This window comes from Prionailurus viverrinus, chromosome X (genome assembly GCF_022837055.1).
Source record: "Prionailurus viverrinus isolate Anna chromosome X, UM_Priviv_1.0, whole genome shotgun sequence".
Classification (NCBI taxonomy): domain Eukaryota; kingdom Metazoa; phylum Chordata; class Mammalia; order Carnivora; family Felidae; genus Prionailurus; species Prionailurus viverrinus.
The window spans coordinates 4,262,658-4,280,024 of NC_062579.1; the positions used below are offsets into that span (position 1 = coordinate 4,262,658).

The window sequence follows — 17,367 nt, forward strand, 5'->3', positions numbered from 1 at the left end:
ATAAAAAAAAAATAAAAAAATAAACATAAAAACCTCATGTTTCTTTTTAACCCAGCAATTTTTCCTCTTATTTCAAAGCTTACAACTGAGTGCTTTTAGGATGTGGTAAATGACTGAAAAAGTCTTTTACAGACCCCCTGCTTTCCCAAATCAAGGTTTTTAGCCGTTTCCTACAAGCTACTGTAACATATTACCCTCCTCCCTCTCGATTCACGGAGCCCAATATCCGGGCAAAAATGGAATGAAATTGCCCTTAGTTCACCCCCAAGAAGGCTGTCACTTCACGTGTCATCTAGCAGTGGCAAGACTCAGAGAAAGCCAGCAAGAGAACAAAGTTTCCATTAAAATCAAAGAAAAAGATCCTTTAAAAACTCAGCGTGAAAAACAATGGCAAAAGGAATTTGTTTAAAGAAAAAAAAAAGCCTTTGTCTTCTCCACTCTGATCTGGCCACCTGTAATTCCCCAAAGGAACATCTCTTTTGTGCCCAGGTGTTACAGTCTCTGTGAAAGGACTCGATTCTCAGAATGTGTGGACAACTTGAAACGTGTCAGTATTTGCTTAACTAAACTAGGCCCTCTGATTTTGAACATAAAACTGGGAGGAGGCTGAGACGCACTAACGCTAAACTCATCCCAAGAGAATTCTCTAATGTCTTCCTCTTCTGAAGAAACCAAAGCCCAGTGGCTAAAAACCCACTCATTTTTAGAAACCCAGCCACCACGTTACGCACACACGTTTTGGGGGTCTACCTGATACTGTTCCTTCAGTATCTCTCCCCTCCTGAGGCCTGAACTGCCTCGGCCTTCATTCTGGTTTTAAAAAGATTTGGGGCGCCTGGGTGGCTCAGTCTGCTAAGCATCTGACTCTTGATTTCGGCTCAGGTCATGATCTCACGGGTCGTGATTTCGAGCCCCGCGTCAGGCCCCGTGCTGCCCGCGGAGCCTGCTTGGGATTCTGTCTCTCTCTCTATCTGCCCCTCCCCTGCTCGCTCTCTGCCTCTCTCTCAAAATAAACAAAAATAAACTTACATTAAAAAAAAGATTTGGTACTTACTGTCTAAGAGCCATTTCATTTGCTTACCCTCGCTGTAAAAACAAGTTATGAAACAATGGGGACGTGTGGGGGGAGGGAGACCTTCAAACTCTTTTCATTCTAAAGAAAAGCAGAAGTGAATCCCAGGAAGGAGGTGTGGACTTATAAGGATGTGGCATTTCCTCAGGATCTGGTGGGAATTCATTGATTTGATTTACAACAATTGAGAGTCACGGGATTATTTTCCCTAGGAATGCTCAGGCCCGAAAACAAGGACACCTTCAGGAAGAGGAAAAGGAAGAAATACAGTCTAGGAACCTAGGATGCGAACCAGGAAATTCTTTTCCACTGCCTGCATTTAAAAGTGCCTGACAAACTCCATTGGCTTTTTGGAGTTCAGTAGTGTGCTGTGAGGTTTTCCCTTGGGTGTGCACTTAGTGCATTTTGCACTAAGAGGTCCATACGAACTTTCCATTAGCCAAAAATATCACTTCCTGAAAAGAATCAGGGATGCCAGTTGTCGCCGTGAAAATTACCCAAGTCTCTGTGTTCCTCAATCCCTCATTAAACTTTCAAGAGCACATAGAGCTAGGCAAGGATGCAATTATTAAAGCCCACCTAGCTCTCCGCTCTCGAAAGCCGGTTCCTACTGATCCCCCCGACACACCTTGTGTGTCTACAGAATGAACTACTTGCTGTGCGCACATACACTCCTCATTCTATCCCCGTGCCTCGGTTTCAAGGCCGCCTACCCTTGGAGGCGGGCTCACATCAGGCACTGCCTTTGGGACACCCAGCTGGAAGAAACGTCTTGCTTCTCTGAAATTCCAAGTACGGAGTCCGTACCTCTCTTACGGCAAGGAGTTTCCAATTTGGTATTGTGGTTACTGTTTTGTCTTGGACAAGATGGTGGGTCCTCGGCACCCAGCACAGTGGATGCCCCACACACGAACGGAACGAACAGAGTAGCGTGGCGCTTTAACCAACCGGAGTCACCGGCCGGAAGCAAAAAGGTACACCCTCGCCCGGAAACATCTGTGTAGTGAACACAACTCATAGATCAACGGTGTCCAGAACAGCCAGAGCAGAAAGTCACGTTAAGCTATATTATCCAACACGCGGAAATAAGGCAACAAGAAGACTGTGCGCCCTTGCCGGGGCGGTGGGAGAACATCCTCCACCAAGGCCGCCCAAGGAAGGGTCATGTAACTCCTCAGGCTGGGATGTCACAGAGTTCGGCTTTCTATTTACTCTCCATCGAGGCTTAGTCTCTGCAAAGTTAAATGTCAACTTGGACACTTGGAGAACACTGATGATATATAGCTCATTTTGCCCAAACGTTATGACTTTACTGCCCTTTACGTCACCAACCAGTTTTGCATTTCATTCAGCTGCCTGATTCCAGCGCCCTTCCTCCCGCACTCCCGCCCCATCCCCACCCCCACCCCCACTGTTTGCCGGTCCTTCATCAGGGACCTCGATAAATCCTCAACGGACCCATTTGGTTTATTGTGTGAGAACTGGATGCTCAACTGCTGGGAAGTTACACTCGGAGAATATTGATAATTATGAATAAGAGACACATGTAAAAACATAGGTATTCCTAGCATCACTTTTCTACTCATAATTCGTTTTCTTTCATTTTTGCCTAGAAGAAATTTCCCAAATACCAAATTTATTCACCTGCAAGCATTTCTTTCCATTCGGAGGCTTTGTTCAGAAACACAGTAAAATGAATGAATGTTCTTTACTCCTTGTCTAGCATAACTTCTCATGGCCTACGTGTGTCTCCTTGCAAGCCTGCTAAAATCGATTCAGTAGTTAACTTTATTTATTTATTTGTTTATTTATTTATGTATGTTAATTTTTCAGAGAGAAAGCACACGAGCTGGGGAGGGGCAGAGAGAGAGGGAGACACACAGGCTCCGTGCTGTCAGCCAAGAGTCTGACGCGAGGCTCGAACGCACAAACCGGGAGATCACGACCTGAGCCGAGGCCGGACCCTCAACCGACCGAGCCACCCAGGCGCCCCAGTAAGTAGCTGTATTTCGAAAGCCTTTATCACAGCTAAATATCTCATCTTTTGGCATCAAAACAAAATCTGCTTATAAATTTCTATCAATCATTCGAAATTGCTGAACATCATAGAAAGCAGTTTTACACGTTACAACGATAGCATTTCGTAAATTCGAGCCATAACTAATCCCGCATTAGGAGCAAGACCGTTGTTCTGAAACCACTACCGGCCGTAATGGAAACCAGACCCTGAGTGCTTTAAGAAGTCACTAGCTGAAATTGAATGGAATGATCGCCCAATCTGTAAAGGCTTTGTAAGATTTCCCCATAAAACACAGGTAATTTCTTTTTTTTTTTTTTTACTGGAGAGAAATTATTCTTTCTGATTGTCCTAAACGTCAAATGCCGTCACATCATAAAAATAAAACATAGCACGCGGATCATTCCATTTTGTTCATCCATTTATTCCTATAACACATATTCACTTTACCCTACAATAATGAAGACATTATGCTTGTTCACTGTTATTTACCATGTTGTTTAATCAACAAGGCTCAAAACGTTCCCTGGAGACACCCTTGCCACAAGTGAATCCATTCGAAGCACACTCTTGACTTAATCCCAACAAGTGGTCAATTTCATGGAAACATATGTGACAGCGAAGATGCATTTTATAGACACCTGCGGTGGGTTGAATCATGTTCTCCCCCCCACCCCCCACCCCGCCCCGGAAAAATTACATCCAAGTCCTAACTCCCGGTATCTGCAAATAGGACCTTATTTGGAAGTAGGGTCTTTGCAGCCGTAATCAAGTTGAAGTGAATTCGTGCTGGGGTAGGATGGCCCCAGTCCGACGACTGGTGTCCCTGTAAGGAGGTTTGGTCATAGACACAGAGACACAGGGGGAAGGTCGTGGGAGCACAGAGGCAGAGACAGCAGTGGGGGGAAGACAAAGCAGTGCGTGGGGAGGGATTCTCCGAGGTTCTATTTCCTTCGATTTTGTGCATCTCTTCTATTTGGCTTCTCCAAAAGATCTAATTTTAAGAAGACTGCCATCTTAAAAATGCAAAAGCCAAGGGGATAAACCAGCCCAGCGGTCTGGCAGTTCTCACATGAAACACAGCGCCCAGAGACACTCACCTCCACGTGCTGGCAGGTTTGGATGAGTTTAGCCAAGAGGGTCTCCAGTTCCGTGTTCCTCTTAATAAGGTTGGTGAGGTTACTCTCTAAGTTTTGCTGTTCAAAAAGAGAAGAAAAATATTATGCGGCATACTTTTAATACTTCAGCATACACAAAATTACTCATACTCAGGAAGAGCCGATCCATTTTTCAGAAACCTCAATGAAATCTATGCAGCTTTAAGGATTTCTAGATTTAAGCTCGGCTTTGAGAAGCTGCATTTAAAAGAACCTTCAAAAAAGGTTCGAATTTCATTCTTTTTGTTCCTGCTTCTCGTACGAACTCCGGCACATGTACCTGAATAATTAGTTATAGGTCACGAACTAGGGAGAAAGGAGGTAATTGGATTTCTACTTCTTTACCTGAATCAGAAATAGCAATAATATAAGGAGTATATTCCCACAGCAGATCAACCATTATTGGATTTTTAGGATTTACCATCTTACGGGCAGGCTGAGGCCAGCCCCTCAGAGGAAGGTTTGAATTATCCGGCTATCGCTGACATTATGGCTATTTATAGGCATTTATGAGATATAAGAGGTCCTCGCCACACACATTTACTCACTCACGGTACATTTTATTGCACACACTTCTTTTCTTTGCCTATCAACCTATCAATGCCAGATCAAATTTCCTTGAAGGCCACATTTTTCACATCACTATCCTGCTTACGAATCTAGAATTATTCCCTATTCCTTGAGAACATCCAAGTTAAAGCTCCCTGCAATGACTATTAAACATCATTTTCAACCACAATAACCCACATCTCATTCTCCGTTTATGCCAGCCATTCATTTATCCACTCCTACAAGTGCTTACGGAGTTTCTACGAAAAGCCAGACTCTGAGAGATACTGGGGAAGCAAAAATAGAGACTCCCACTCCGCGTCCACAAGGAGAGAGCACTGCCGCTGGGTGAGAGATGCTCTAAGCGAGCCAAGGGGCAGAGTCGGGGCCGCCTGGAGAAGGTTTCCCGGAGGGCACAGTCTTTCCGCTGAGTCGGGAAGGGTGGGCGTGGGTGGAAGGACGGGCGAGGGAGCGTGAAGCGCGTTCCACGGGCAGGGGTTAGAACAATGTCACGGACCAAGATCAGGGCCAAGGATTAGGGCGACTATGTGTTTCAAAAGCCAGACAATTCACAAATTCAGCGGACATATGGGACAGAAGGAAATTTTGTGGAAAAGAAAACAGATCGAGGATTTGTAATGCCATCTGAGAGAAAGGATTTGAAAAGAGTATGGGGGGGCGGATTATGAAAATTTACAACTTCATAAAGGTGATAATAGCTCATTACACGGTGAAATTGCTTTCTCAGAGTGTTTACTTCTCCTACTTTCCAAAATTTTAGATTTAGGAAGGTGTATTCAGGAACATAATCACTTTTATTTAACGGCTAAGATGTGTAAGTCGGAAGCAGAAATCTCTCTGGTCATTCTTAAGCAAGTTAAGCCTATTAATCTGGTCTTTATCCTATTGCCTGATTCTTTTTATTCCAAGGACCACCTTTTTCATTTCCCGAGGATTCTTTTTTTTTTTTTTTTTTTAATTTTTTTTTTCAACGTTTATTTATTTTTGGGACAGAGAGAGACAGAGCATGAACGGGGGAGGGGCAGAGAGAGAGGGAGACACAGAATCGGAAACAGGCTCCAGGCTCGGAGCCGTCAGCCCAGAGCCCGACGCGGGGCTCGAACTCCCGGACCGCGGGACCGCGAGATCGCGACCTGGCTGAAGTCGGACCCCCAACCGACTGCGCCACCCAGGCGCCCCTCCCGAGGATTCTTTATCACAGCTCCCTCTTCTTGAATTACTTTCTCTTCCTGTTCCCAGGATGCAATTCCCTCCTTCATAATTTCAAGAGAACGAAACATTCTTATTTATTCCTCAGCCTATTCGAAAATTAAAAAAAAGCAATTCCATATTTTCCTGCGTGCAACACTTCCCAAGAACCCGAACTCTTGATGACGGGGCTCGAGGTTGTTTCCCTGGCGAGGACCCTCCCACGAGACACCCGTGTGTCAGAGAGGCACAGATCCCGGTATGACTCGGTGCCTCTGTTTCCTTCCCTGAGAATTCTATCTGGATCCAATTCCAGAGAAGGTGGGAGCGACGAGTCCAGGATGTACCTGGGGAGTCCTGGGTCTCCTGTCCCGTGCGGGATTGTCTCCGCCGTGTGCCCCTCAGGTCCCCACTGCTCTGTCTCGTCCCCACTTCTCATGAGCAGCCCAGTTTCAGCCTTCCCTCACCATTCTACATTTCTTTTCATTTCCAGTCCTCGGAGATTCTCCTCGTGTGTTTATACACGATTAGTCTTATTTATTTGTTTGTTTGTTTTTGAGAGAGACAGAGAGACAGAGCGCAAGCGGGGAAGGGGCAGAGAGAGAGAGGGAGACACAGAATCCGAAGCAGGCTCCAGGCTCCGGGCTGTCAGCACAGAGCCCGACGCGGGGCTCGAACCCACGAACTGTGAGATCGTGACCTGAGCCGGAGTCGGACGCTCAACCGACTGAGCCACCCGGGTGCCCCGGTTGTTGGCTTTAAAATCCATTTGAAAATATTTTATCTGTAATTCTCATGTGTTCGGAACTCAGAGGGAGGTTCTGCACATATTTCATCCGGACTGGAAGACCAACACGAACTGTCAAACACTCAAAGAGTCTCAAATAGAAATATTTTAAAGGAGAAAAATGCCACCAATCATTTTATGGTCGGAGACCAGAGTATAATTTTGAGGCACTCCATTATTCAGTGTCGTCCTTGATCTAGATATGACTACTTTATGGTGTATTTGTCAACTTCTTTTGGTATGTTAATCTTAGGGAATCCTTTTACTTGTCTTTGTGGCTGACCCTTCAGAGCAGGAAATTTCTAGGGAAAGACATCATCTAACTGTTTACGGTTCAGCTATCACAGGTATGAGTTTTCTAAAGCGAGTCAGCAAAAGAGAGCCGAATAAATATAATCTAACACATTTAGATTTTACAAACATCTGCTTGCTTCCCCTCCCTTTATTGAGCATACATCATGCATAAAAATCTGTTTTTAATCAACTAATGTGTAGACTAAAGCCTGTGGTTTAAACACACTGACCTATCTAGATCCTTTGGGGTTATTCACATTTAAATAGTACAAGTGTTACTGAAGTCCACAAAGAATTACCGAGTCACTTACAAGCATAATAAAGGGAAGTGAAGCCGGGAGACACTTGTTTCCAAGAAGTACCAAAGGGACTGACAACACTTGCGAAGAAAGCCCGGGTAATGGGAAGGTAACAAAATCCAGCGCTCAACGAACCATGCATCCAGAAGCTTCCACCACAGGGACTTCTGTGGAGTTTTCTAGAACTTAACTGTATCGCTAACATCCTGTGTGGCGGTCAGCAGGTCCTATAACCTCCTAATTTTGGCTGTGCTTTGTGCAGAAGAGAGATAATATTCTTTGGCATAAGGGTCGGGGGACTAAGCGTATGTAAGAATCCACTTCCCTGTGGATATCTAAGGAATTCTACAGAGTACCAAAAAAATAGTTTTAGTTTCCTGTTCTCACCTCGAAAACGTCAACATATTTACATCTCCTTATGGAGCTGAGCTTCGTGGAGACCGAAGGAGGCAGGCCGGAGTGACCACACATGCAGAGTGAGGAGACGGGGGGCTGCCCTCCCACCTGAATTCTCCTGGACAAGGGACTCTCGGGCTCAGTCTTCCCATCCACAATCTGGGCTACTGTCTAGGTCAGGGGAGAAAACGAACACGTACACCAGGAACCATCGAAACGCGTTCAGTTTGGTGTCAGCAGCAGGCACCACAAGGGGACCAACCCCGTGCCTCAGGCTTGCTGGTGACTTTAGGCTGCGAGCACCTGTTCTTGTCCTGTTCTTCTCCGCACTGGGGTTTTATCTGGCCCCAGGCAGAGCGGGCTGGGGTGCTGGGGAGAAGAAGGGGAAGCTGATGCCTCTAGGGGCAGTAGGTGGATGAAAAGCCCAGCTCCCTTCATCTCCCAAGTGGGAGCGCTCTGAGTTGTGCCCCGTAACATCTTCCAGAGAGCCCCAGCGAGAGGGGCCCAGTGGCCCACAGCAACAACCTGCTCCAGTCCACACCCTCTTTCCGCTTCCTTCCCTTCTTGGTCCCGCTTCCCCTCTGCCCTACAGATGCCTCCTGGGTCACCTTCCAACGTGGATTGCGAGCCATGGTCTTCTTCCGGGAGAACTCAACTGAAAGTTTACTGGGAAAATAATCCTAGTGTATTATTTAAAAAAAATTTTTTTAACGTTCATTTATTTTTTTTTTTAATTTTTTTTTCAACGTTTATTTATTTTTGGGACAGAGAGAGACAGAGCATGAACGGGGGAGGGGCAGAGAGAGAGGGAGACACAGAATCGGAAACAGGCTCCAGGCTCCGAGCCATCAGCCCAGAGCCTGATGCGGGGCTCGAACTCACAGACCGCGAGATCGTGACCTGGCTGAAGTCGGACGCTTAACCGACTGCGCCACCCAGGCGCCCCAACGTTCATTTATTTTTGAGAGACAGAGCACGGGAGGGGAAGGGGCAGAGAGAGAGAGAGAGAGGGAGACACAGAATCCGAAGCGGGCTCCAGGCTCTGAGCTGTCAGCACAGAGCCCGATGTGGGGCTCAAACTCATGAACCGAACCATGAGATCATGACCTGAGCCAAAGTCGGACACTTAACTGACTGCACCACCCAGGAGCCCCCTAATCCATTATTTATGAGTACACCTTCTTATGAGGAATAGCCACATTAGTAAAAAAGGATTTTGGGGCGCCTGGGTGGCTCAGTCAGTTGAGCCTCCGACTTCGGCTCAGGTCATGATCTCGCGGTCTGTGAGTTCAAGCCCCGCATCGGGCCCTGTGCTGACAGCTCGGAGCCTGGAGCCTGCTTCGGATTCCGTGTCTCCCTCTCTTTCTGCCCCTCCCCCGCTCATGTTCTGTCTCTCTCTGTCAAAAATAAATAAAAATAAAAAAAGATTTTTTTCCTTTTGAAAGACATGTGCAAATACAAGAGATTGTTTTCTCTTCCTCCATTTTTCTTGTTTCTAGAGGTCACATATCTTCCGAATTCCAGGCTCAAAACCAGGAGTCACCGGAAATACAATGTCTGCCACAAATGTGAATCACATTTAAAATTTTCTAATAGTCATGTTAAAAAACAAAAGTAAAAAGAATCAGTTAAAATTAATTTGAAGACTATATTTTACCTCATTCAACAACCAAAATATTATTTCAACCTGTGATGAATATTAAAAAAACTGATGAGCTGGGGGTGCTGGCTGGCTCAGTCAGTGGAACAGGAGACTCTTGATCTTGGGGTTGTGAGTTCAAGCCCCACCATGGTTGTAGAGATGACTTAAAAATAAAATCTTAAAGAAAAACTGATGAGCTATTTTACATTAGTTTCGTTTCTTTTTACTAAGTCTTTGGAGTCTGGTATGTGTTTTATACATGTAACACATAAATAATTCAAGACGGTCCTTCTAAAAGTAAAGATACACGATGGTCCTTCTGCAAGGCGGATTTGGTGTCTTAATATTAAGCCAATGATTGGACTGATAACCGGAAAGGATGTTAATTTTTCCCATAACTTTTTTTCTACTGTTTATTTTTGAGAGAGAGAGACAGACAGAGAGACAGAGAGACAGAGAGACAGAGTGTGAGCAGGGGAGGGGCAGAGAGAGAGGGAGACATGGAATCTGAAGCAGGCTCTACACTCCGAGCTGTCAGCACAGAGCCCGACCCCAGGGGCTCGAACCCACGAACCGCGAGATCATGACCTGAGCCGGAGTCGGACGCTTAACCGACGGAGCCACCCGGGCGCCCCCCATGTCATGTAGTTTTCAGTGAGGGTTATCGGAGCTGATGCTTTAACAGTCCAGGGCAGGATAGCGGATTTCACACCGATCTCAATACGAGCCTGTAGGCATCGGATCTGGACACCAGCCGAGAATAGTCAATGCAACTTAACAGATGAGCTTTGTATTTCCACATACGCTGTTCCCTAATCGAATAGCAAGGTAAGCAGACAAAAATACTGCTAATTTTAGCCTTTGGAGACCCGTACCTAAGAATCAGGTTGCAGGGAATTAATGACTTGTCATTGAGTGCTACTATTAAAATGTATGCCTGAAACAGGAGATTTCAGTAATTCCTTTCGGGTTTATCCAGGCCTTAAAGAATGTTTGCTCTTATTCCGAAGTCAATGCTTGAAAATGTCTTTAAAGTATAATATTAAGTCTGGATGCCTTTCAAGGCAAACACAGATCTGGCTTGTTCCATGCCATAATATTCAGAGCGACATTCAGGAACCGTGTTTGTAGCCCTGACATCCAACACCACCGCTCCAGCACCATCAGGATATGAACACGTTGAGTGCCACAATCCACACATTTTCTTCTAAGAAACTTTAATCACAATCCTTAATATGAAAACACACCCGTATTAACACATGCCACCTGCGTGAAGGCAAAAACTCTTTATATACGTAACGAAACACTTAAGATGTTTTAATTACATCGCAGGAGTTTAAGGTTCAACTCATGACGGACCGCGGATACGTGTGATTTATGTTGGTTTTATTTTTTTAATGCCTTTTCTCATTGGTTATGATAGCTAACATTTCCAAATGCCCTGGCAAGACAGGCCGCCCAGGGAACTTCAAAAACATAATAAAACTCAATCTACATACAAATTTAAGTCTAGTGTTCCGTGGACTACAATTTGAGCCATTTTGATACGCGATACTGTATTTACCTTGTCAGGTTTTATTTGATATTTCTATATTAATTCCACAGAACCTGCTCCATATAGTTATAAATTCCATCGTCCAGAGTTCGGGGTTTATATTCTAATCTGGTAGTCAATAATACACAGAGAGCAATTTTTAAATACCATTTATGGTCTAGAAGAGCTTTCAGATTTTAATGGAGATAGGTAAATATCTCAGTAGAGTTAGATTCACCTAGTTCTAATTTTAGCAGATCCAACAACAACTCCTCATCCCCTGGCCTTATTTCTGCCGGTAATAAGAGAGGCGAGCAACGGACCCGTAACCACATGTGTCACTTTTGAGAATCAATACTGAGGTGAAGGAAGCTGGATTACTAGGAACCTCTGAAAATCTGAAATGTAGAAATTCCCATTGCAAAATTTGTGCCCATAGAGAAGTATTTCAGATAAAACGATTGTAACTTTTATCAGTGGAACACACAGGAAGCATTTCCGAGGATTGTGGCGTAAGTAGGCATGAGGGTCCAATTGGGCAGCTCTTTTGCTGCCTTTCTCTGCTCATTTGCCCCTATCCAGGCTCTGGAATCGGCCTCCACACAGCACATAAGAGGCAACCAGCTGTCAGTCCAGAATTAGATGGTGAAGGGGCGCCTGGGTGGCTCAGTTGGTTGAGCGGCGGACTTCGGCTCAGGTCATGATCTCATAGTTCATGGGTTCAAGCCCCGCGTCGGGTTCTACACTGACAGCTCGAGCCTGGAGCCTGCTTCAGAATCTGTGTCTCCCTCTCTCTCTGCCCCTCCTTTGCTTGTGTTCTCTCTCTCTCTCTCTCTCTCTCTCTCTCTCTCTCTCTCTCAAAAATGATAAACTAAAAAAAAAAAAAAAAAAGAATTAGATGGTGAAAAGATCGTGGAAATATCGGAAAACAGACTGACAGTAGTAGTTGATTATTTCTGCTCAAAAGAAAAGCTTTCAAGTTGGGGAAATCTGAATCTCCCAGAGCAGGGGACGACGGCACGGTACAGCCCGCAGACCAAATCCCGCCCGCCACCTGTTTGTGTATGGCTTGCCAGCTCAGAATGGTTTTGACATTTTCAAATGATTTGAAAAAATGAAAAGGTAAAATTTTGTGACCCACGAAGAGTATATGAAATTCAAATCTCTGCGTCCATAAAGTTTTACGGGAGCACAAAAACTGTCATTTGTTTAAGGGTTGGCTGTTGCCACTTAGGAGCCACAATGACAGAGTTGATTACTGGTCCTTTGCAGAAAGTTGGTCTCCTTAGAAACAATAAAAACATCTTTAAAAAAATAACCTAAACACTTTTTATTGGCTAATACGGAGGGTTTTCTCTGTTGGTCCAAATCATTTTAAAATTTCAACAACTCAGCTCACTTAACATTTTCTTTATTAAAAACAAATCTTTTTTAATGTTTATTTATTTTTGAGAGACAGAGAGAGACAGAGCACGAGCAGGGAGGAGCAGAGAGAGAGGGAGACACAGATTCTGAAGCAGCCTCCGGGCTCCGAGCTGTCAGCGCACAGCCCGACGTGGGGCTCGAACCCATGAACCGTGGAGACCATGACCTGAGCCGAAGTCAGACGCTCAACTGACTGAGCCGCTCAGGCGCCCCTCACTTAACATTTTCAATCCGTGCTATGAGAGCGGAGGAATATGCCTAAAATTTCAATCATTCAGCGACCCAAAATTCTAAAGAAGACTCTTTGCGTTTCTTTTTGTTGGCTACCAAAACAATTTTTAATTCATAAAAGAAAACAATGGCTTTCAAGCATGGGTGAAACGCAAATGTCCGAGTCAATTCCTCCGTCAACTTTTGCTCGGAGAAGCAGAAGATCCAGGCTGAAAAAGACTCAGAAAGGACCTCATATGGAATCAAGGTTGTTCCAGCAAGAGCATGGTGGGTAAAGACGGCAGCGAGCACAGGGATCAGTCAGTTCTTTCCGACATGTGAGTAAGTGTCAAGCGTTGGGTTGCAGGTACACACCGAGTGTGGAATCACTCGTTAATTGCTTTTTCCATCCACTCGACTTTCCTCAGTCTTTTTTCTTCATCATAACACACACCTCAAAGGGGTCCTTAGAGCACAAGATAATTAATGTCTGTAAAATCCCCTGAAACTGATGAACGTCATACACCTTGTTTGTATATGTCACTTCGAGCTTTACTTCCTCCATCACTCAGAGATTGAATAATCTTGATCTTATCCCCTTTCCTCCGTTTTAAGTAGATGATGACATTGTTAGATACTCATTAACGAACATGTTCTGACTTTTCTACTTAAGTAGGGTTTTAATACCATCAAACATTTTTACCAGACCTGAATGTCTCATGGTGGATGTTTAGCCTTCAACGAATGGAAATACAGTTGAGTCTTTGATCTAATAATTTGGCATCGATCACTCTGGTTCGCTTTGTTTCTATAGCAACATTTATCTCCTCAAACTTTTAGGTTTTAGAGGAATATGCCTTTTCTGGACCAGCTGCTGAAAATGATTATTAAAATTCAATACATGGGCAGCTCTGCTCTTGAATTTGTGGCATTCCCAAGAAGGATTCATATTGTTCACAAAATTCATATCCCCATCTGGGAGGTGCAAAAAGTATTAAAGCCAAGGGAGGTTACACTCTTTGACTCAAAAAAATAGATTAAAATTCCATTCCATCCAAAGGGGTCTGGTCTGTTAAGAATTTACAAAATCAATGTTAGCAAGAGAATTTCCCATTTGGGACAGCCTAGAGAATCAAAGAAGAATATGAAAGCATGCCATTGTTTCTCAGCCCTGAATAACCTTCAAAGACAGAACCTTCCTTGGGTTTTAGACCTTTGAATCTCAAATTCCTTGAATTCAAACCGCATCCTTCGTCCCTGACTTGACCATCTTTACTCAGCCATTTCCTCCTCATTTAGTAGGACCGATTCGGTCTTTGTCCAATCAAGGTGATTTTCATGGAGTCGAAATTAAAAAAACATAGAAGTTATGGAAGGAAGGGAGGAAGGGAGGAAGGAGGGAAGGAAGGAAGGGAGGGAGGGAGATGATGCCGGATCACAGGGTAAGTGGTTCCCACCCTGGCCTGTTTGCTGCAATCACCTGGGGAACTGAACAAACACCACGCTCAATCTACACCCAACCAGAGTCTGAATTACTTAGGCTGGGGTAAGGTCCAGGGATTGGAATCTTGAAAACTCCCCAGGAGATTCTAACGTGTAGCCAAAGCAAGAACTATTGCTCAAAACTGAGACATCGGGCTGCTGAATCTTTGGGTCTATAACACAGTGGACACAAATTCATAACTTACTCACTTTACTAGTTTTACACTGTAAGATTTATTCAGAATAAAAAGAGTCTTTTTTTGTAATGCAGCGTAGACATATAGTGAGCGCAGGGATAAAAGTACATATAGATGTCGCTAGAAGTGTGAGTTTATGGGAATTTGTCATAGAAAAGCCCAGGAACCTTACTAAAACAGTGCTTTGCAGGCAACACCGATCATGACGGTTCAGAAATTCAGGGGACTTTTTTGACTGGAAACTACAGGGCAATACTTTGTTGAATCACTCAAGTATTCCTAACGGCTAAAGAGAACTTCTGGGGGTGCCTGGGTGGCTCAGTCCGTTGAGCGTCCAACTTCGGCTCAGGCCATGATCTCGCAGTTCACGAGTTCGAGCCCCACGTCGGGCTCTGTGCTGACAGCATAGAGCCTGGAGCCTGCTTCGGATTCTGTGTCTCCCTCTCTCTCTGCCCCTTTCCCGCTCACAGTCTCTCTCTCTCTCTCTCTCTAAAAGTAAATAAACATTAAAAAAATTTTTTTTAGAAAGAACTTCTGGCTACCTTGATTTAGACCTTGCAGCCTATTACTACCATACCAACTTAGTTTGTTGATTTCAGCAGTAATTATCTCACCAGAAATATAACAGAAGTATGATACAGATGTTTATAATCCAACAAGATTTTTTAATGTGGTAAATCAAAGATGTAGGGGGGAAAAGTTAAGAACTCTTGATGACAAAACAGCAGATTCACTGCCCTACCCAGATTCTTTGAAAGGTCAACTCCGGCAACACAACTGCCCTGAAGACTAGAAAAGCCTCTAGACTAAAAGGTAAAATGCAAATATTTACAATGATGGAAACCACAGTGAAACCATTTCATTCCTTCCATCTTTGTCCATAATATTCTGTGTCTTTGATCGAGAGCCACCTGTCTACTGGCCAAAAAAAATAATAATAAAATAAATAATAATAATAATAATAATAATAATTCTAGAGAGTTCATTATTTTACTTGTGGTGCTTTACAAAAAAAAAAAAAAAAATGATTAAGCCATTTTCCCAGAGTTGGTTTGTGTATACATGACTAAAGACATTTTAAGGTTCAATGTATTTCGGAAATGAACAAACTCCCATTTCCCCGGAATATATCCTGGTTTGCACATACAATGTTTTGCTAAAGAGGAAGTCAAAGAATAAAGGTCGCTTTAAAAAAAAAAAATGTTTAAAGCCATGTGCTTTTAACCCAGTGAGAGAAAACTGTCCAATATTCGGAGAACTGGAAGGAGACTTGCCAGTTAAAACACTTACGAATTACAAAGTCCCATCTTGTCCTGTCCATAGAGTCTAGTTTGCAAAATGTAGCGTGGACCAAGCAGCGGCCTCCTCCCCGGGGAGCTGGTTGGAAAGGCAAACTCTTGGGCCCTGCCCCAGACCTGCTGAATGAGAAACTCGAGGCGGCCCAGATCCTGTGATTTAATAAGCCCTCCAGGGGATTCTGGGGAGTGCTAAAGTTTGAGAACCACTTACCTGAATGTTGTGACACTCTTGGGGGGGGGGGGGGGGAAGTAAAATTTTTACAGGGAAGGGAAGCTAAGTGGGGGGTAAGTAATGCCTGTGCTGTTCTTTTGATCCTTTTACTCAGTCTTTGTCATCAGGCCTTATTCTTGGCCCCTAGCTCCTTCAGTCTCCACTGGGAAACAGGGGTGAAACAAGGCAGGGCTGGAGAATTTGGGCAGTGCGGGGAGATGACCCCATGTCATGGCAGACGGAAGGCTTGGGAATGAATGTGTACCCCAGTCAACCGTGCTTTTTACCCCGTCACCATTGGCAAGTCTGAATTGCTTTTTCTAATAAAAACATAGATAGAACTCAGATGTTCAGAAAGTTCCAGGGGAAAAAAAAAAAAAATCAGTCTTGGTGAAGTTGCCCCAGTGTATTCTCAATTACTTATAAATGCTGTTTTGAAAAATGTTTAAGTGGTGTTGAAAGGGGGAGAGGGCAGTCAGCCAGCAGAGGACCCAAACTCATCTGTTTATGATGAAAACATAATGCCACCCCCCCCAACTGGTTGAAGTCAGTGCACCTCTTTACGATTTGGCTTGACACAAAGCACACAAAGCTGAAAGCACACGTTAAAGTTCGCTCTCAGAACGTTTCAGCGTGACTTTTGTCATCTGATTTTCAAACGTCTGTGATCTTGGTTGACCACTGCGATCGGACACTCCAGGGAGGTCGAACGCTAACCCATGACGTCAGAGACGGCTCGACAGTTCAACGGTGACAGGAAATCATATAGCGGCCTTCCACTAACCATTGTTTTTCTCTAATGCGTTAGTTTTATTTGAACGGAGCGTCCCTTATATAGCTAATGAATACATTTTCAAATCAAACACATTTTACTATAATTAAAGGCAGACTTTAGCACTGCGTAATTTTGACTGCAAGTGAGTCTTAAACCAGAATGTGTTCTTTCCATCTCTAAACAATGAGGACAAAACAGTGACTTCATATATGTATGACACACACACACACACACACACACACACACACACATACATATGCCTCAGCCATAAATATTGCCTCAGCCAACATGTATTCTTTTCCAGCTTTGACTCTCTCCTCTATCCTGATAATATTCAAAGTTTGACCTCAGATCTCAAGTGTGACCTAAACTTTGATCTCTTGTTCCCAAAGCTTTGATGCTACCTTATTTTAAACTCAACTTTCTTAACGGCATCATCTGCCCCTTTGAAATTTCATCCCATTTTCTAGTCTTTACAAAGGATAATGACCATTCTCCAGGCGAGAACTAAACTCAACATACTCTTAGGCTTTGACCTCTCCTTCATGCATTCTATCAACCACACTCTCTAGGGTTGCCTGGTTGTTTATTAGAAGGCCCCTTGACTTCAGCCTTCCCTTTTCTTCTCAAGGTTACCACTCTAACCATCTTCTTCCGAGAAGTGTTGGTTTTCATTCCTCTAATTTTTGCCCAGCCAAGCGGGTCCATGCGTGGTCACCAAGGTAATCTTCTAAGTTTGTATTACTATAGTATCACATGATCAAAAGTCCAAAAGCTGTCTAGTCTTAATTTCCCCACTAGAAGCCAGCTATA

General features: G+C 44.1%; 1 protein-coding gene across 5 annotated transcripts in view; it reads right to left on the reverse strand.

Annotated features, from left to right (window-relative positions):
• Positions 1-17,367, reverse strand: part of MID1 (midline 1) — a 550,482-nt gene that overhangs the window by 63,529 nt on the left and 469,586 nt on the right. For all 5 annotated transcript variants that reach the window (XM_047843917.1, XM_047843915.1, XM_047843918.1 and 2 more), the window contains one exon: positions 4,190-4,285. In XM_047843917.1, coding sequence (XP_047699873.1) covers positions 4,190-4,285 — 96 coding nt within the window. The remainder of the gene's footprint in view (positions 1-4,189; positions 4,286-17,367) is intronic.